Raw genomic sequence first — 20,819 nt, 5'->3', positions numbered from 1 at the left:
ACTTTGGCTTCCATCTTTGATTGAACACAGTTTAGTGTTTCATCTGAACCATAAACGCTTGTTAATTTTAACTATGTTTTGTTGAAACAAGCCTGCTTCATAAGCAATGGTTTGAAGTTGACCTGTTTATTTTATTTTATTTTTAAAAAAAGGTTTTCTAAAAAATAGTAAAGGTCTTTCTTAAAAATGAAAGGAGGAAATCTGCTGTGTTTCTGTTATAGCATTTCCTAATGTACAAATGTTCTATAAAGTGAGACTGCTATCCTGTGGACAGTTACATTGGAGTAATTATAGTTGAATTCAGTGTGACCTATTTCTCTTAGTAAGTAAAGATGCATAGGATAAGGATCCCAACCCAGTTCCTGCTGGTTGGTTGTCCTGCTGCTGGGTTAACACCAGGCTATTATGTCTTTCTCCCTCCTGATGTAACACATGCACAGTCTACAAAGAATCTCCACTTCTGTCATGCATCCTATACACAATTAGGTATATCTGAGACCATTGGAATCAGTGGGTTTAGGCATGCCAAATTCTGATTGGGATCAGACTGTAAAAGTGTCTGCCACTGTCACAGAAAGTGTCATTTGGACCCAGGGGATTCAGGCTCACCAGGCTGAAAAAAATACTCTTTGTTGAAGGTTTCCACTGCGTAATGTACCCCAGGAACTTGCTTTCTCACCTTCTTTTTCAGTGGCTTTAAACAGCCAAAATAGCATATGATAAACGTTGGTAAGAGTGGGTCACATTTTACAATGCAATATTTCCTCCACACAGATGTAAAAATCTAATAACCTGGTAGTTCGATAGTGACTACTACCGTATGTATGACTCAGTGCTGTATTCACCTTGCAAATATCCACAGTGAATGTTGGCAGTGACCATTTTGACGATTGACCCTAGTTACTTATCTGTACCTAGGACTGTCAGTAAACAGATTTTAAAATTGGGTGTGTGTGTAGAAACACGTTATGATAACAGGGTGAAATAAAAATGAATATATCAACACCATGATCCTCAGAAATGAATTCCACTGAGTTTAGTGAGACTTACTTCCTTGGTTGAAAGCTCAGATTTGAAAACATTCCCTATTAGGTGTAGAATGAAATCATTTGTATGTCCCTGAAAATAGACATCACATACTTCAGTGATGATATTCAAGATAACCATGTTTATGTCATCAGGGTGGAATTGAATATTCGGAGGCCATTCTTGATACTATGTTTATAAGAGCTGCACTATGGAAACGTTTGTTAATATCAAGGCCACATTCTGCTATGCCGGGCCTGCAAGTTTTGTAACCTGAGAAATAGGTCTCCTTCAGGAGATGCCCTACACATCAGACCAGTGCTGTGCCACAGTGCTTCTGTAACTTTCCAGTCCAAGGCAAAAGTGATGCAGCCCATTCTGTTAATTTATAGAATGAGAAATTTTTGACCATAGCCCCTGTGGAAAACCTGTTTGTGTAATGCAATCCGTGGAGTTGCAAGATGCCCATAGTTAATACACCCAATAGCTTGGCTACTGTGGTCTTGGCACTGGTGACCCCTTGACTGGAGTGCTACATTGTGCTCTGTGTGGGGCTTCCCTTGGGTTTAACCTGGAAGCTGCAGCTAGGTTGTTGACTGGGGACAACATCATCTAACCCTTAATAACTTGGGACAAGTTCACCTACAAGATTGCCTTACCCCATATGTGCCCACTTGACCACTTCGATTGGGGGAATTGGCACTACCACAGGTGCCGCATAATAACCATTCTGCATTTGTAAGAACTCAGTCATTTAGTTTGACAGCATCTAGACTTTGGAACTCCCTGCCTATTGATCTCAAGCATGTGTGACTTCACTGTATTCTTGTTTAGGCAAGCCTACACAGATGCTTAGAAATGCTGGTGTGAATTTTAATCTGTTTTCATATTTTAACTTTTTGTATGTTTTAATATATTGTATATTTTTCTTGATTTTATTGTTTTGTGATCTGCCTTGAGCGTGTTTTGTTGTTTTTAACAATCAAGCAGCATACAAATTTTGTGAAATAAATAAATAAAATAGATAAAAATAACACCCCTGTTGAGGGAACTGCTCTGACTGCTGGTATGCCACTGGGTGTAGTTCAGTATTTTGTTTGTAGCATTTAAAGCCCTAAACAATTTGGGACCAGGTTACCTAAGTAACCACCTCACTCTATATATCCCTGTCTGGCAAGTGTGTTCTTTAGATGGGGCACTGCTAAGAGTACTGCATGCCCAGGAGCTGTGCTTGTTCTAGAAAGAGGTATTTTAGTGTTGCAGCTCCAGCCCCCTGGAATCAGTTACCAGCCAATATTTGATTGGCACTCAGTGTCATGAAGTTTAGGCACCTATTAAATGCATTTTTGTTTAAGAAGGCTTTCCCTGAGATGTGACTCAATCATTTCTTAAATATAAATTGTACACTTGTATTAATGGTTTTGCTGTTTTTAGAGTTTGTAGCCCTGTTTAGGGAAGTTTTTAATGTTTGATTCTATTTTTAATACTCTGTTGGGAGCCGCCCAGAGTGGCTGGGGAAACCCAGCCAGATGGGCAGGATATAAAGAAATTATTATTATTATTATTATTATTATTATTATTATTATTATTTACGGTAATTGATTTTAGAATTTGTATTGTTGTGTTTTGTTTTTATCTCGTTGAACCCCATTTTGATGGCCTTCTACTATCCCACATTGTCAGTCTACGTTATGAAATTTGTCTTTCATCTTAAGTGGAGTGCCCTGAGATACGTAATTAAGAGGACACCACATGGTGAATGACTTTCTGTGTCACACCTTGCAGATAAAGCATTATCATCATGCGCAACACAGACCTTTCTAATCCTCTCTGACAATGTTTTATGCACTATCTGGCCTGATATAATAGTAGTAGCTCTTGTGATTGTTAGGATTTGACATGCCTTTGGCAACTTTGAGTGGATTTCATCATCTGAATTATCTCGGTGGCAGGGAATAGACTAGTATGTGAAGGTCAGGTAAAAGTAGTCAGGTATATATTTTTCTACTGCTAATGATGTTACATGCTCAGTATAAGAAATGGCATTACATTTAGCATTATGTGAGACCTGCAGCCTAGCTCTGTGAACTTCAATAACCTTGCCGAAAAGGTATCGGAGAATGAAAATAGCTCTTGCCTGAGTTGATTTGCTATATTCAGTTCTGAATCTGTCCCAAGTAATGCTACTAGGCTACACTGCAATTCTAACTGCTGTTGAGCTAAATACATGCTAAGCTTACACGGAAACAGCACAGTCTCACCTGTGCAAACACAACTTTGGGTGGCATTTAACGCTGATTCCCCTCCAATTTCAGGGCAGATGTCTTACTGATGCAGATTGGAAGGCCTTTGCACGCGGCAAAGTCAATATAGATAAGGTGTAAAAAAGCAATTCGAAGCTGTAACAAAAGTATGTTCTGTGGGCTACAATTCAAGAAGCACTTCTATGTGCCTCGGGAAAAATCCAGTGTTCATTTTCTACCAGAGAGTTGCAACTTGGTGAGCAGGGGGTGAAAACTCAACCATAATTTGCACCTCCTAAAGCAGAGGTGTATATTCTGTGGCTCTCCAGATATTGTTGGGACTCCAGCTTCCTTCATCTCTGACCATTCACCATATTGTCTAGGAGGGCTGCAGGTTGGTCACCCTTGCCCTAAAGTGTTAAGCATTGGTCTCAGACTCTGCTGTTCTGACAGTCTGTTTTCAACTGTTCTTAGGAAAATGTGCACATTACTAAAAAAAACAACAACATACTCACTGGCTCGGATCCTAACAACTCTTACATGAATATAACAGAGTTTTTGTTCACAGAACAGGGCTTTCACACCTCTCACCTTCCCTCTGCATTCCCTGAAAATCTGCTCCTAGGGATTGGGGAAACCCTTGAAAATAATGTGTGATACTGTGGTGCAGTGTGAGTTGGCAGCAGTTGACCTCCCCTTTTCATGAATGGAGGAACAACTTAGGATCCAAGGCATTGCGCTTGCTTGTGTATCTAGGAATATATTGTCAACAATGCAACATTCAAATTTAAACAAAAAATTCCTTTAAATTCCACTCATTTTTAACTGAATCACCCTATGCTAAGAATTTAGCTCTGTAGTTCAGCATCTGTAGAGCCTTGTTCCTTGATGGTTTAACCTAAGGCATGGGTAGGCAACCTAAGGCCTGGGAGCCGGAGCTGGTCCAGTTGCTTTCTAAATCCGGCCCATGGACAGTCCGGGAAGCAGCGTGTTTTTACATGAGTAGAATGTGTGTTTTTATTTAAAATGCATCTCTGGGTTATTTGTGGGGCATAGGAATTCGTTCTTTTTTTCTTCCCCCCCCCCAAATATAATCCGGCCCCCCACAAGGTCTGAGGGACAGTGGACCTGGCCCCCTGCTGAAGACGTTTGCTGACCCCTGACCTAAGGCCTCAACAGACAGACCAAACAGGCATTTGGTGTAAGAGATTTTAGATTCAATCAGCATTGAATTCTGATTTACACATAAAGGTACTTCTTAAATTTAAAAAGTCCATTCTAGTAGTAATCTGGTAGGTTACTGTTTGGTTATTGTAGAAAATGGGCCATATATATTACATGCATGCCAAAAATATTAAAACTCTATCTCTCTCTTACAGTGGGATCTTGTGTGTGAAAACGACTGGAAAGCACCTCTAACTACCTCTTTGTTCTTTGTGGGCGTACTGATTGGCTCCTTCGTATCTGGACAACTCTCAGACAGGTAAAGTGTACAGTAGTACCTCGGGTTACATACGCTTCAGGTTACATACGCTTCAGGTTACAGACTCCGCTAACCCAGAAATAGTGCTTCAGGTTAAGAACTTTGCTTTAGGATGAGAACAGAAATTGTGCTCCGGCAGTGCGGCAGCAGCAGGAGGCCCCATTAGCTAAAGTGGTGCTTCAGGTTAAGAACAGTTTCATGTTAAGTTCGGACCTCCGGAACGAATTAAGTACTTAACCCGAGGTACCACTGTATATATTAATGGTTTTATGTTTTTTTTTAGACACAACCTTTTAAAATGCAGTTAGAGCTAAGTTTCTGCATTGCAGTGGATTTATTTTTCAACTGTAATGAATTAGCTGGTTTCTAAATAGGTAACACCAAAATACTTGGTTCTTCTTGCCATAATTGCCCGATCTGTGATGGACTTTGAGAGCGCAACATGCTTCCCATAACTTTTTTCGTTTCAGTTAAGCATGAGGTATTTCAACAAATTTTGTATTTACAGTAGTATATCAAACAATAATTTGAGTGATGCCATCTTTCCACCCTTGAGCAATCTTAAATAATCAAAATAGCCATCAATTTAAGCTGCCAGCACAACAGAAACTACTATCTTTGATATTTTCCTTTATCGTTCAGATATGCTTTTCACAACTATGAATGATGCCATTTTGACATTATGAAATAAGTAAAACAAAATTTCATTGTGATGTGTTCTATGGCCAACCTTTGGCTTAACTTACCTGCTTAGATATCTCTGTGTATGTATGGTATGTATGTAATGCAGTAGCTCTGATGAAAATGAAACTGGATGTTATGTACTGAATATATTTAGGATACAATTGTACTTTTCATGCCTGAACCTCAGTTTAAATTCTACACCTTTTTTTCAAGGGGCCAGGCAGGACATAAAACACAGCATAAAGTGATATTCCCCTTGAACAATAAAATGTAATAATGCAACTTAGTATCTGCATAGACAACACAATTTTCTGTTTGGAGTACATACGGTGCAACTGTCACTCCCATTTTTCATCCCAATCCAGTTCACTCTCACAACCTGTTAAAAATCACTTGATAACAAGATACATCATAAAAGAACTACTCAAGAACAGCAACAATGTAAAAACATCATATCCTTATTCTGTTTGAGTTGTCCATCGTGTTTAAAAAGCAGGGCAAATTTGGCTAAAAATAAAATGTTTCCCTTTGGAGATAAATGTTTACTGAAAATGTAAGAATTTATCCATAACCTTTAAAGCAGTAATTTGAAACACCTGCATATGTTTAAATAATCACAGAAAACACATCAAAATAGCCATGCTTTGTTTAAAAATAAAAGCAAGAAGTCATAATTCATATCACAACTGAAATGCAAAGTAAACATTGAATACATTGGGCAGATGACAATTATTGGATTTTTACTCTAGTGCCAGCCTACCTTACAAGTGGCTTCTTTATCGTGGCACAAGCCACAGTGTTTCTCAAACTTGGATCCCCAGTACAGCAGTTTAAAGTAATAGGAACAAAAGTTTGAATCCAGAAAAACTTCCTCTGTTTCCAACCCACAGAAAAGTTTTGGTTCTCTTTAAGAACATAAGAAGAACCCTGATGGATCAGGCCAAAGGCCAACCTAGTCTAGCAATCTCTTCTAACAGTGGTCAACCTGGTGTCTATGTGTAGCCCACTGAGTGGACCTGAGTACAACATCATTCTCCCCACTCCCAGTAACTGGTATTGAAGGGCATACTATCTCCAGTAGGGGAAAGGGTCCCCATCAACCTACGGTTCCCATCAGCCCCAGCTAATGTGGCCAGTAGTCAAAGATTATGGGACTTGCATTTCAGCAACATCTGGAAGGCACCAGTTTGGGTACTCCTGATGTAGAGAGAAAACAAGGCTAAGGGAGATGTGATCAAGAGGACCCCCATTAAAGTTAATAGATATTAATCCCCACAAATATACACCCCAGACCCTAGATTTCTACTATTTTAATGTTTCATGAACTAACATGACTTTTATTTATCTTTGTCCCATGGTAGGTTTGGAAGGAAAAATGTGCTGTTTGTCACAATGGGAGTCCAGACTGGCTTTAGCTTCCTCCAGATCTTGTCAACAACCTGGGAGATGTTTTCCATCTTGTTTCTCATAGTTGGAATAGGGCAGATCTCTAATTATGTGGCAGCATTTGTACTTGGTAAGTAACAGTCTTTAAGCAGAGTATGAATTCTCAGTATTGTTGCCAACTTTCTCAATGGGTGATGTTATGTTTGGGCTCTTCCTCCTCCCACAATACATTCCTCCCTCTCCCAGTGCATGCTAAGCCATTATAAAGATTGGGCAAGCTGTACACCAGGGGTCGGCAAACTACGGTTCCTGGGCCAGATCAAGCCCACCTGGGTTCTAAATCCAGCCCGTGCCGCAAAGCTGATACTCCCGGTGATGGCAACAGGAGGAAGAGGCTGACCAGCGGCGGCTCTGCCACTCAGACACTGCGCCTGGTTTACCTCTGCGGCGTTTGATTGGCAGAGATGTCCCCATTCCGTGGCATTTGATTGGTAGAGCTGCCACTGCTCAGCCTCTTCCTCCCGTCACTGTCGCCACCCTGGTGCTCCTGTGGGCCAGAGAGTGGAGCGGACAAGCTCGCTCTGCCTACCCACGCGAAGCAGAAGCAGCAGCCGTGGTGGCAGCCCCTGGAAAGGTAAGTGCAGCGGCTGGGGCTGGGGGGTGGGGAGGAGGACTACTTGTCCCCCTTGCCTCTTCTTCTAGCTACCCCCCCCCCCCCCGTGCTGCTACTCCGGCCCACCACAAGGTCTGATGGACAGTGGACCAGCCTGCTGTACATGTTTCCCCATCCAGCTCATTCTCTTCACTCCGTGTAAGACACTCAAGCTCTGAGTTACCAAACTGAAATGGCAACGAGTCTGCGGTGGAAGATGTTAGGGTGTGCAGACCTTCCAGTCTTCGTAATAGCCCAACATACACATTGAACAGATAGAGAAGACAGGGTTTTATTAAACCTATAGCAGTCTTCCCATAAGCTAATTGTGCGTTTTGTCCTGTGGCGTCAGTCTTTCATGCTGTAGAATTGAATGGGATTTAAGCAGCGTAAGGGTCAAATTAAGTATTACGTTATAAAGGTATGACTGCATCCCCAGTGCCTTTTTATTTTTTACTGGAAAGATGTCAATGAGGCATTCACACATCTATTTCTTTCTAACTGAATGAATATACTAGCTTGAAGTACTGGCAAAGATTATTATTATTATTATTATTATTATTATTATTATTATTAGTACCCTGCCCATCTGGCTGGGTTTCCCCAGCCACTCTGGGCGGCTTCCAGCAAAGATAAAAAATAAACTAAAATGTCACATATTAAAAACTTCCCTGAACAGATGTCTTCTGAATGTCAGGTAGTTGTTTATCGCTTTGACATCTGATGGGAGGGCGTTTAGAGTGATTAGAGTGTGAGTTCTTTGCTAACAATTCATTTGGTCTTGCATCCAGTGGCCATTAGAGAGTTAATAAGTATCTTATGTGAAGGCTAGACTGTCTCTTTGAACTGTATTTCAATATATTACATCCTCTTAACCCAGAATATTATGTACTATCATATACCGCAAAATGCTTGATCACGAGGAACTCACTCATCACTATCAATCTAAATACTCTTCTTTATGCAGGATCAGGGACAGAAGTAGAGGCATATCTTAAATCTAAGGAAGATGCACTGGGCTTTTTAAAATGTTTCCCAAACACATTTGGGTAAAACAAGAGGGCTTTTTAAAAGTTAAAAGGCTAATCAACACTCCCTTGTTTTGAACAGGCACAGAAATACTTGGCAAATCAGTCCGTATTATCTACTGCACATTAGGCGTTTGCATATTTTATGCGTTTGGCTACATGCTGCTGCCACTGTGCGCTTACTTCATCAGAGACTGGCGGATGCTGCTAGTGGCTCTCACTGTACCTGGCCTGCTGTACGTTCCACTGTGGTGGTAAGTGTATTTTAAATAAAATGTTCACATTTTGGAAGCTAGCTAGTGCTAGCTAATGCCTTTACTGGGGGCACCCTCAGTTGATTTAATTTTTTCCAAATTACATACATACATCATTTTATTCGTATACTGTATGTCCTTTCCATAGTTCAAACTGTGCTGAGGCAGCTTACAACATGATAAAATGCACAGTTCCGACATAACAGAAGTAGTGGGAAATAATGAATAAAACATAAAAAATATACAACCAAACTGAACAATTTCCACAGAAATCGTAAGATCTGAAATAAAGATACAAAAAATTAATATCAATAGCAGCAACAATCTCCCCAGCAAAACTCCCAGTCCAAGTGTCTGTTCAACAGCTGGAGTCAGTCTGGGCCCCATGCTCCCAGGTAAGGTGGAAGGAGAAACAGGATGCAATGTGAAACCAAAGAGTTAAAACCAAAGGTGCATGTTGTCATACAGTTTAGTCTTTAACTTCTTTTAATTCATCACATTTCAGATCCTAAGAATTTTAATTTCTGTTTTTTCTCCAAGAACCCTAAGAGTTGTTTTTGGGAGACTTGCTGAAATGTGTTATTGCCACTCGTAGAAACGACTTCACTAACATGTATAATACACACACACACTTTTATGTTGCTAGGTTATTTAATGTATAGTCACATGTTAGAATTAGCAGGGTTGTTGCTTCCTGTAACCTCTGCCAAAAGCCCATTCATATGCATAGAATAAATTGCTCCTTTTCATATAGCTTAATGACCCTAATCTTGCTCTGTTTATACACTGGCTCTTCAACATTGTATTTCTATGCAAGGAGGACAGAGGATAGCATTGAAGTTAAAGTCTTTTTGACCATGGTGGTTTGGGATGTAGGCTTAACAACCCTGGCTGTTCTGTTGAAGTTACGTTGAAACATCACAGGTTCATTCCAGAATCACCTCGATGGCTGCTGTCCCAAGGCAAGATTAAAGAAGCAGAAGACATCATTCGGAAAGCTGCAGAAATGAACCATGTTGCTGCTCCAGATGTAATATTTGACCTCATTGAGGTAGACCTGCCCATGTGTGGCATCTGTTTACATTTTCTTCCCAGTGTCTGGATATGGCAGTGCCCATTAAAATGTTCTGCTTGATGAGATGAAATCTAGCTCTCCAGTAATGAACCTATCTATATGCAATCATTTTCAACCTGTTTAATGTTATATGAAGAGCATTTTATACTGTGGGTTGAATCCAACTAAGTTTGACTTAAGAGTGGACCCATTTAAATTAATGGACCTCCATTAATAATGTCTTAGTAACTGTCTACTCTGAGTAGGGTTAATATTGGATGCAATCCTATAACTAATGATTTGGCAACATCCTGAATTTGTTTCTCAACTCCTTTAAAATGCAGCACTCTACTTATTCTTTATGTTAGGCTGGCATATATGTTAAGCTAGGACCTTTTTAGATTATCTGTTTATAGTACAACAGGTTTTTTTTGTATTTATCTTCCCTGTTTCAGGGATATTGCATTTTTTCAACAACATACAACTCACAGTAATTGTTACACATCACAGTGGACTTTTCTCCCCTGTAACCCACCCTGCTTGAGATTCCTCAGGATGCCAGGAGATTCTTGCTTCAGAACAGATCTGGTAGGCCCTTGGTTCTCAGAACTCAGGAGCCAGCTTCATCCTTTCTATCGGCTTCTCCTCTCTTCCTGTGCCTAGGTACCCCCCCATCCTTCTCCTAGCCTTCTCCCTGTACATAATTAACACAAAAATTACTAGCGCTCCTTCCCTCAATACCACCCTCCTGTGTCCACCCCACCAACATTCCTTTTAACTGTTAGGAAATGAGGCTGCCACCCTCCCGCTTAGCCAGTCACCATTCTTAGCATCTACAGCATTGAGGTAGAGGCAACCACCCTCTTCCTTGCCTATTAGCCATGAACTGTGGCTCTATAATAAGTACCAAGCACCATGGGACATTTTCTGCAGCCACCTCTTCTTCTGTTCTCTTCCTCAATTTCTGTCGCCCTCAGACTCGCACTTCCCTCTCAGGATTTCTGGTTCATTTCTACATGCTGAGAGAGGAGATGTGTTCTTCAGCCAGACCTTGTTTATTGCTGCAGAAACTTCCTGCAAGGACTCACCAGTGCCTCCTCACAATCCTGTTCTGCAAAAATGTAAATTCTTCCCAGTGAAGAGTCCATTATGTTTTGATGTCCTGAGTGAAATGAAGCTGTTCTTAGTTACTGCCCATAACATCAGCAGTTGTACCATGTCCATGTTACGCTGGGACTCAAATACCACTAATCATTTCTTCGGACTCTTCTGGGGTGAATCTGATAGGGAGTTCTTCATACTTTACTGTGAGACGGTTTTGGATCTTTTGAGTGCCCTCTTTGCTGCTCTCGTTCTGGAGCATACAACCTCCAGCCTTTTATTTGCAGGGAGTGGCTCAGAGGAGCTACCCACACAAGGCAACAAAGCTTTCACATCCATTCCATGTGCACATGATGTCATGCTGTTAGCTTTTATTGAAATTGCTGGATTGTTTTACACAGTAATTTGCAGTTAGGGTCATGGTTTGAACTTCTCATTAGAGGAATCCCCCAGACAAATAATTGGCAGTTCATCTTCCAACCCAAACATGGCAAGTGGTTTTTAATAAGGCAGCTGACATGTGCCTGAAAACTCACACTGACCCTCCTGCTGGCTCCTGCCTGTGAATACTCTGGATTTTTGGCATAGTACATGAGATGTCATCTAATTGATTTATTTTTGGATCAAAAAGAAATGTCAGCAAAAATCTAAAGCTTCAGGATAACAGTACAAGAGAACAAGGCAACAGTGTTCTTTAAAAAAAAATACGCACCCATGACTTTACATTAAAATAGAATTAAGTTGAAATTGTAATTGCTATATTTAGTTTTACTAAATATATATTTACAACTGAAGGCAGCCCTGTTCAGGGAAGTTTTTAGTATGTGATGTTGTGTTGTGTTTTTACTATTTTTTGTTGGGAGCCCAGAGTGGCTCAAGCAACCCAGTCAGATGGGCAGCATATAAATAAAAAATATTATAATATTATTATTATTACTTTACATAGTCCCTTTGGAGTCACATGATTGGGTTAACATTAAGTGCAGTTGAGTATTTTCATTGAAACTATATCATCATTTGCTAAGTTCATTTTTTTCTCCCCATTTCCCTCCAAAATTTGGATTTCTATGATGCAGTATAATAACAGCATATTGATATTAGTTGTATTCGGAAACAATTAGCAGTGGCCACTTCTGCACTGAATCATCACCCATATATATATATATTTAAACAACAGCACTTAATAGCAAAGGTTCCTTATTTACCTTGAACATGCAACTGAAATTTCCTGCTGAATGAAATGCCACTTAATTTTAGAGAAAGAAAACAGGTTTTCATGTGTGCATCTGTAATTTTTGTCTATAGCTACAAGATGTGAATTCCCAAGACCAGCGGTCATACAGCATTCTGGACCTAGTGAGGACCCAGAATATCCGATCGATCACTATCATGTGTGTGATTTTATGGTAAGCAGTTGATGAACAGACACAAAGCTTTCCTCTCCTTAAAGGTAAAGGTACCCCTGCCCGTACGGGCCAGTCTTGACAGACTCTGGGGTTGTGCGCCCATCTCACTTAAGAGGCCGGGGGCCAGCGCTGTCCGAAGACACTTCCGGGTCACGTGGCCAGCGTGACATTGCTGCATCTGGCGAGCCAGCGCAGCACACGGAACGGCGTTTACCTTCCCGCTGGTAAGCGGTCCCTATTTATCTACTTGCACCCGAAGGTGCTTTTGAACTGCTAGGTTGGCAGGCACTGGGACCGAACGACGGGAGCGCACCCCGCCGCAGGGATTCGAACCGCCGACCTTTCGATCGGCAAGTCCTAGGCGCTGAGGCTTTAACCCACAGCGCCACCCAAGTCCCTTCCTCTCCTTATGAGACAGCTAATTCAGAGCAGCTTCCCCCAAGCTGGTGCCCTCCAAATGTCTTGGGGACTGCAACTCCAATCATCCCTGACTACTGGCCATGCTTCCTGGAGCTGATGGGAGTTGTGGTCCAAAACATTTTGAGGAAACCAGGTTGATTCACAGTAGCTGAGACTGCGGCCGTAATCACACACCTATAAACACCCAGGAGCCACATTGCATAACATTATTTCCGTATAAATGTGTGTGTGTGGCATTTCACATAGCAGCATATTGAAATGTCTCTGCTCCAGTCTAAATCCCAAACTCTTCTCTATTATTCCAGCTAGCATTTGCTTTGAGAATATCTATCAAAGATTCACTCACCTTGGTTTTTTGTGTGTTTACTGCAGCAGAGAAATCCTGCTGTTTTGGAGTTGGACGCTATGCTGTCCTAACTAGCTTCACATAATTTGTCTGCTGTTGTTTTACTTCCAATGGCAAGTTTAAATTCACATCCACATTAAAAATATATATATTCATATATAAAACTAAGATGTCAGGGGGACATTTATGGGCTCCACCTCCTTGATTTGCATTTTGAATATATAAGGAGATTTGTACATGAGGGAGCATTCAGAGACTGTGTTCCCCACCTGCAATCAAAAGTGGTGCAGTCTGGTAACATGTGAAGCTGCAGATCCTGTGTGCGAGGTCTAAGAATCCCTTTAGTTCAGGTACCTTAAGAGAGGTCAGTGGTGGAACTGGTATGTGTACCCATGCTCTTCACAACACAACTAAAGTAACATTTGAAATGAGCAAACTGCCAGGAGGTCTAATTAATGCAATTCTTATGCCTGATCAGATTACTACAGATCCAGACCTCTGTTGGGTGTCCCCTTCTCATGCCACTTAGAGTGTGGAGAGGAGAGGAAGGACATGTTCCCTCCACGCTGTGAATGAGCCATTACCCTAGCAAGGTGTCTGAGCCCCTGGGATTAATGCAGTTGGGACTGGACAGTAATGTGAACGCCAACAAATGGAGACAATGCATTTCTTTCTACTTGGGAACACTTGCTATCATGTGTAAATGTATGTGCGTTTCTTTTTAAAATCTGTTGATTTTATCATTATTTTGATGATTTCATTATGTTTTTAAAGCCAGTTTTATTTTATTAATGAACATTTGATACCATTTTATGCAAACCGCTCAGAGATTTATTTCTTTTTTATTAGGCAGTGTATAAATCTTGCTAAATAAAACAAAACATAATTTTCAAAGCCTAGTCCAATGCAGCACTTATTCTGAGGCCCCCGAATATTTATTACAATATAGCTCTGTCTTTCAGGATGGTCATTTCCATTGGCTACTTTGGCCTCTCTCTGGACACCCCTAACCTGCACGGAGACATCTATCTCAATTGCTTCCTTTCGGCAATCATCGAAGTCCCAGCTTACACCATCTCTTGGCTGCTCCTCCATTATCTTCCCCGGCGGTATTCAATGGCAGGAGTCTTGTTCTTAGGAGGATGTGTCCTTCTCTTCATTCAGTTGGTACCTGCATGTAAGAACATTTTACTTGATGTGAACTTTCCCCTTACTTTTGTAGATATAATCCACAAGGTCAAGCAGGTTGAACTGTGGGCATTACAGGTAGAATAGTGAGCGGGTGACTGTACTTGTCCATTAGTGCACAGTTTAAAATAGAAGCCTATTCTGCTTCTGTTCATTATATCTGAAGACCAATATAAGACAGAAAGGGAGCTTACAGTGCTGAGAATATGCTGTCAGATTTGGGGGTTTTATGTTTGATTCTGTATTTAAACTGTTTTTACACTTATTTCTTGTCAGTCTCCCAGGGACCATTATAACATGGCATGGCATACAAAGTTTGTACATAAATAAATGAGCTCTCTCATTTGTTCCTATTATACCAGCAACTGAACACTAATCTGACAATCTTTTTATTTGGGGTGGGGTTGTTCTATCAGCCACTTCACATTGTGATATCAGCTTTTGAAAAGAACAATATATTGGATATTCTTTTTGAAGTGCCGTGTGATTCATAGTCTAGGTTTTGATTTTGGCTTTTTGTTGCAACAGACTAACATGACTAGTCTTTGTGAATCTATTTATTTATTACCGTACTTTTCGTCCCATAGGACGCACCGACCCATAGGATGCACCTAGTTTTTTTGGGGGGAAATAAAGGGGGGGAAATTCCTTTATTTCCCCCCCAAAACCAGGTCGGGGAATCCAAACCAGGTCAGGGAACATCGGGATGGTGGTGCTCCACCTCCCCGCTGTCCCCCGAGCTTGTGGGGCTGCCCAATGTCAGCCCGAAGTGCAGGGCACTCTGCTTCAGCGATCCCCGCACTCCGTGCAGCAGGCTGCTATCCGCAGCCTAGGGAGCCCTGCGGGAACTCCCACGGGCTCCCCAGGCTTGCTGATAGCTTCCTGAAGCCTGGAGAGCAAGAGGGGTCGGTGCGCACTGACCCCTCTCGCTCTCCAAGCTTCAGCGAAAGCCTGCATTCGCCCCATAGGACGCACACAGATTTCCCCTTCATTTTTGGAGGGGGGAAAAGTATGTCCTATAGGGCGAAAAATACGGTACATATATGGACCACTTTTTCCTCCAAGGAGCTCAAGGTGGTGTACATGGTTCTCCAACCCAACCCAACCCAACCCAGTTTTGTCTTCACAACAAGTCTGTGAGGTAGGTTAGGCTGAGACAAAGTGCCTGGCACAAGGTCACCCAGTGAGCTTCTCGGCTAAGTCGGGATTCGAACCCTGGTTTCTCAAGTCGTAGTCTGACACTCTATCCATTACAACAGGCAGGTTTAAAAGAAGTAAGATAAAGTGAATGGCAGAAGGCAGATAAACTTCAGTGACACATAGCTTGATTCTCATTTGTAGACCTCACTGTGTTCTCCATTACGCTGGTGATGATTGGAAAGTTTGGGATCACAGCCTCGTTCTCAATGGTTTATGTCTACACTGCTGAGCTCTACCCAACGGTTGTGAGGAACATGGGAGTTGGTGCCAGTTCAATGGCCTCCAGATTTGGCAGCATCCTCTCGCCTTACTTTGTATATCTTGGTAAGTTCCCAGCTATCTTATTTTCTGCCAGGCAAAATACCACTACTCTCCCTTTTAGTGCTACAAGCCACTCAGTTCAGTATTATTGCAGGGTACAATGAATAGTACGGGCAAAGTTGATGTACCATTAACAGATCTTTGTGTTGAGAGGCTCCAGATAAGCTTCCAAGCAACCTTAGAAGTCCTCAGAACACAGTTTGCAAAGAACTGGTCTGTGCAAAACATCGTGACAATAACTACTTATTACTTCCCTCCCCCCCCCCCTGTGCTTCCTACCAGGTGCTTATGATAGATTTCTTCCCTACATTCTAATGGGAAGCTTGACAGTGCTAGCAGGAATTGTCACCCTGTTTCTTCCGGAAAGTTACGGCATGCCTCTCCCAGATACCATTGAACAGATGCTAAGAGTTAAAGGGTAAGGAGAAACCATTTCATCCATTATTTAAACAAACAGGGATTGCAGCCAGTATCATTGTGGATCATGCTGTAAAAATGTTGGGAATCAAATTATAGAAGAGATTAGGACAGTATAGAAGAGATTATAGAAGGGATTAGAGCAGTATACAGTGGTACCTCGGGTTAAGTACTTAATTTGTTCCGGAGGTCCGTTCTTAATCTGAAACTGTTCTTAACCTGAAGCACCACTTTAGCCTCCTGCTGCTGCCGCGCCGCCAGAGCACGATTTCTGTTCTCATCCTGAAGCAAAGTTCTTAACCTGAAGCACTATTTCTGGGTTAGTGGAGTCTGTAATCTGAAGCGTATGTAACCTGAAGGTACCACTGTATACAGAGCAGTCAGTAGTGTTGCTTGGAGATCTGAAAAAGAGGTTTCAACAAGATATAATGAAAACAAGAAAAACAGATGGCTTAATTCCTGAGAAACACTGGGGTGGTATGCCAGCTAGATAAATATTAATTACTTGTCTCTATTGTAGCTTCTTAGATACAAACCAAACACTCTAATTTTAAAAATACGCTCAAGCCAACCAATTTATTATGAAGGAGAAGCAGGCGATTGGATCCCTCTCTGGGTCAGAGCCCCTCTCCAGTTTCCCAATGGAAATTCACCCCCACCCCTGATGCTATTTGCCTCCAGAGATGCAATTGGCAGTAGCAATTTAGGGGGTAAATATCGCCATGGCAGGGCGCAGGGCAATTTTCAGAAAGAAGCTGTTGTCAGAATCTAATCTGGATTGGTGCTCCATATGAAGTGGCCAGCTGAAGCGTACTTTTTACAAATTAAAGGTCTGATTAATATACTATGTTCTTTGGGCCGTGGGGCTAACCAAAGCCAAAGTTTGGTTTTACATGTAGATGACAGATCTGCCTATTGAATGAGACATTTCCTTGAATGTAAATGTGAAATGTATGACAGCATCATGCAAGTTTTTGCTTTAACTGTTTCCTGTTTTTCTTTCTATTTATTTACAGAATTAATTACAGAAACACATCTAAAAGCAAAAAGACATTAAAGGATGATGAAGAAAATTCAGTGATTATAAAAGGCACGACTTTCTGATCAATCTGCATACCCTGTTATGAACTAAATAGTACCTAGACATATCCTTCAATTTACTTCCAGAAAGGACTAATGGAAACACTTTTTCTATAATCAACTTATTTATTAAACGCACATTCATTTTTGTGAATGTAGATACTGTATATCCCACTGTGGGATCTCTGCCAGTAATTGTACGGGTTACAAGGAACAATATCCGAAAAGGTAGGGGCAGGGAAAGCCTGTTTCCCATTAGGACTGTTGGCAAATGTCCTTTTTGTAAGATTAAAACATGCTTGAAGTTCTAGATAGATGGACTGACTTTACTATTCGGTTCATTCAGTGCACAATGGCAAAAGGTGAAACATGTTACTGAATTTAAATATTGTTAAGTGTCGTCACCCAGCTTGGGATGCTGCTTCTGTTCAGAAAACCTGAAGCTTGAAATTATGTGGATGCTAAATACTAGACAGATGATTTTATGCACTGCTTATGCTGGTTTTTAAAAATCAACATCTGTTTTAGAAATGGAGAGGTGGTTTTCATGTGCAAAACATTGGCAGTCTAGTTTTGCTTGCAAGCCTACTTATTTCAGATGTACCGGTAGTTTTAAATATTAACCACTAGATGCAGTTGTTTACATCTGAGAGTGATGCCTTATTTAGGCTTATAATTAATTTTTAAGGATTACATTGCATTTGTAATGCATCTCTTTCAATGTTCCATTAGTCAATTTTTCTATAATTTGCCTCTAATTCTGAAAGGCACTGGAAACTAATACATATCTGTATTTCCAAATAATTTGGTCTTTTCCTATCTCTGCCTGAAATGTCTTCAGTTACATACTAGGTATGTAATAAAGTTACTTTATAATACAGAGCTTGCTCTAAATGTACCAGTCAGGTGCCTTCAGCTTGCTTAAAGACATAACTGTTGCCTTTTGGGAACAAAGTGCATTATTTTAAATGAGTATCATGAACGATAAAAACAAGTCTCATATGTGAGCAATTGTGTCAAGTCTACCAAGAAACACTACCCATTACTGGGGAAGGAGTTACCTTGATTAGGTTTGTTACTTTACATTATGACACAATTTAAAAAGTATGATACAAATATGGTGCATTTTAAATAGTTTGATATAAAGTCACATGATATTGTATTATTGTTTTAATAATTTGTTAGCTGCCTCGGAGGTTTTTAATGACAGAAAGGTGATACATATATATCTTAATATAAATAAAATGTGATTTTTATAACCAGAGTTGCTAGGCAGCACTTACTTCTGTTAACACAGCTGTTTGCAGACATTCCAGAAATTGTGATATTATGTGAAAGTTATCCTATGAATGTAAAATTCTTCCCAGTTCTTACCAACTGCTGCTCACTCCAGTTTTGACTGATGCCTACTGTAGGGCTGTCCATGTGATGGTAACATATACAGGGCCAGTAAACCATTTTTGGTACCTTTTGGGTATAAGTATCCAAAATAAATGGTGAGGGAGACTGTAAATTTCCCAGCACTCAAGTTTCTGATTTTCTTAAAACTGGCATTCTTATCCCAGAGAGAGCAGCTACCTACCATACTTATTTTATTGTGGAGATAGGAATTGCACCAGTGTTAACGTTACCTACGGGACGCGGGTGGCGCTGTGGGTTAAAGCCTCAGCGCCTAGGACTTGCCGATCGAAAGGTCGGCGGTTCGAATCCCCGCGGCGGGGTGCGCTCCCGTTGCTCGGTCCCAGCGCCTGCCAACCTAGCAGTTCGAAAGCACCCCCGGGTGCAAGTAGATAAATAGGGACCGCTTACCAGCGGGAAGGTAAACGGCGTTCCGTGTGCTGCGCTGGCTCACCAGATGCAGCTTGTCACGCTGGCCACATGACCCGGAAGTTTCTGCGGACAGCGCTGGCCCCCGGCCTATAGAGTGAGATGGGCGCACAACCCTAGAGTCTGTCAAGACTGGCCCGTATGGGCAGGGGTACCTTTACCTTTTAACGTTACCTACAGAATGGTACCCAGAAGGTCACTGCAAGTCCTTCACTTGTGGAGGATGGGGCAATGGCAAGTGATATAGGATGTTGTTTGTGGAGCTCCTCAGCCTGCAGAAACAATCTGGCCTTCACCTGGAACCTTTTCAGGCCCACCTTCAGCAAAAACCCAGGATTCCAGACTAGTCAAGCTGGCCAGCATCCTCTGGAGTACTTAACGTTTCAAACTTGTTAGAGTATTAAAACAGAGGTATAGCCTGCCAGCTCTTTATAAGGACAAACAACAATACCCACAACTCAGAAAGCCTCAAAAGAGGCACAAATGGAGACTCCTGAATATAGTGCTGATGACATGACTCTCAAAGAAAAAAATAATGGAATGGATGGCTGAGATATTGGACAAAACCTGGCAGAATTGAGGACCTACACTGAGGACCTACATATTTGGCAAGTGTATCATTCATGCCACAAAATGACTTCTTGCAGATTCCTGAGCTGTAGCAGGCAAGTTAAGATTTCCGGGGAAAGTGAACTTGGTGCAAGTAGAGACTTCATATAGCGGGCATTGGATTCCATTCCTAGACACAAACTGTGTTCTTTGCTGTACAGTGTGGCAGCCAAGCCACAGCTAAGCAACGATGCGAGAGGGAGGCTAGGAACTGTCCTCCATGACACGGGTAGAGGAAGGGAAGTGGGGATGCCCTCCCAGCAAAGCTCTTCCATTGCCATCACATGAGCCCAAGGCAGTTCTATTCTGTCCATGGTATTTCTTCTAGTCCTTGTAAGATGTTATCTCCCCCCCACCCAATTGTTGCTGTTATCTGTCATTCCTTGGGCAGAGCTGATACTGCATTGTTCCAGAAATTTCTCCATCGCTCTGTCCCATGCTTTGTTGTTTTGCACCAAGAACTTTTAACAACAGCTGCAAAAGTCACTCTGTCCCACTAAATAAACTGTTTTCACCATTTTTCCTCTCAGCCTGGGAAGAAGAGTGGTCCGTCAAACTGCACATGACTCAATAAAGAACCTTATCAGTTCCTTGACAGCTCACAGATTCTTTTCATCCTTCCTTCCAGCTGAAGATATACAACCAGTTATCTTCAGTTCACTTCATAGATAATAAAGGATGGGGAAGAGTCAGCTCTAAGTTTCCATCATAAACCTTTTGCAAAATAGAGCTTCCCTCCATTTTTTTCATTTTTTTTTTACTCTCACAGTTCCATTTGATGTTATATTCCAAATTTATAATCCCATTTCTTCCATCCTTACTTGTACAAATATCATTTGAACCAACGTTCCAAGGACGGTTGCCGAATCATAAATGTAGAGAAGAAAACTTTAAATAAAGAAACCATAGGATCCCATCTCCCCCTACACACATCTTTTGCACCAAATGAAGTCTTATCTCAAATTCAAACCTTAAAATCTTCTAGCACACACCTGTACTTCAGTCCAATTAAGCTCTAATTATCAGGAGAGGCTCTGCTTCTTAATGGCGGCGTTGGAGGGTTTTCAGCAGGCGAAGTGCTTTATCATTCAGCG

General features: G+C 41.4%; 1 protein-coding gene and 1 long non-coding RNA gene across 3 annotated transcripts in view; one reads left to right on the top strand and one right to left on the bottom strand.

The window, feature by feature from the left end:
• LOC114591250 (organic cation/carnitine transporter 2) overlaps nt 1–18,553 on the top strand; it is a 25,941-nt gene extending 7,388 nt beyond the window's left edge. The window contains exons 2-10 of one of the 2 annotated variants that reach the window (XM_028717988.2): nt 4,649–4,752; nt 6,798–6,952; nt 8,585–8,756; nt 9,633–9,807; nt 12,217–12,317; nt 14,046–14,260; nt 15,613–15,795; nt 16,075–16,210; nt 17,226–18,553. In XM_028717988.2, the coding sequence (XP_028573821.2) occupies nt 4,649–4,752; nt 6,798–6,952; nt 8,585–8,756; nt 9,633–9,807; nt 12,217–12,317; nt 14,046–14,260; nt 15,613–15,795; nt 16,075–16,210; nt 17,226–17,313 (1,329 nt within the window). In that variant the 3' untranslated portion in view covers nt 17,314–18,553. The remainder of the gene's footprint in view (nt 1–4,648; nt 4,753–6,797; nt 6,953–8,584; nt 8,757–9,632; nt 9,808–12,216; nt 12,318–14,045; nt 14,261–15,612; nt 15,796–16,074; nt 16,211–17,225) is intronic. The other variant, XM_028717989.2, reaches the window with a different exon arrangement.
• Nucleotides 17,820–20,819, bottom strand: LOC144326969 (uncharacterized). The gene is made up of 2 exons (XR_013391911.1): nt 19,291–20,819; nt 17,820–18,920 (listed from the first exon to the last, which is right to left on the bottom strand). It is a non-coding gene; the product is annotated as an uncharacterized LOC144326969 (long non-coding RNA).

This window comes from Podarcis muralis, chromosome 2 (genome assembly GCF_964188315.1).
Source record: "Podarcis muralis chromosome 2, rPodMur119.hap1.1, whole genome shotgun sequence".
Lineage (NCBI taxonomy): Eukaryota > Metazoa > Chordata > Lepidosauria > Squamata > Lacertidae > Podarcis > Podarcis muralis.
This window is presented reverse-complemented; position numbering and strand designations above follow the sequence as displayed.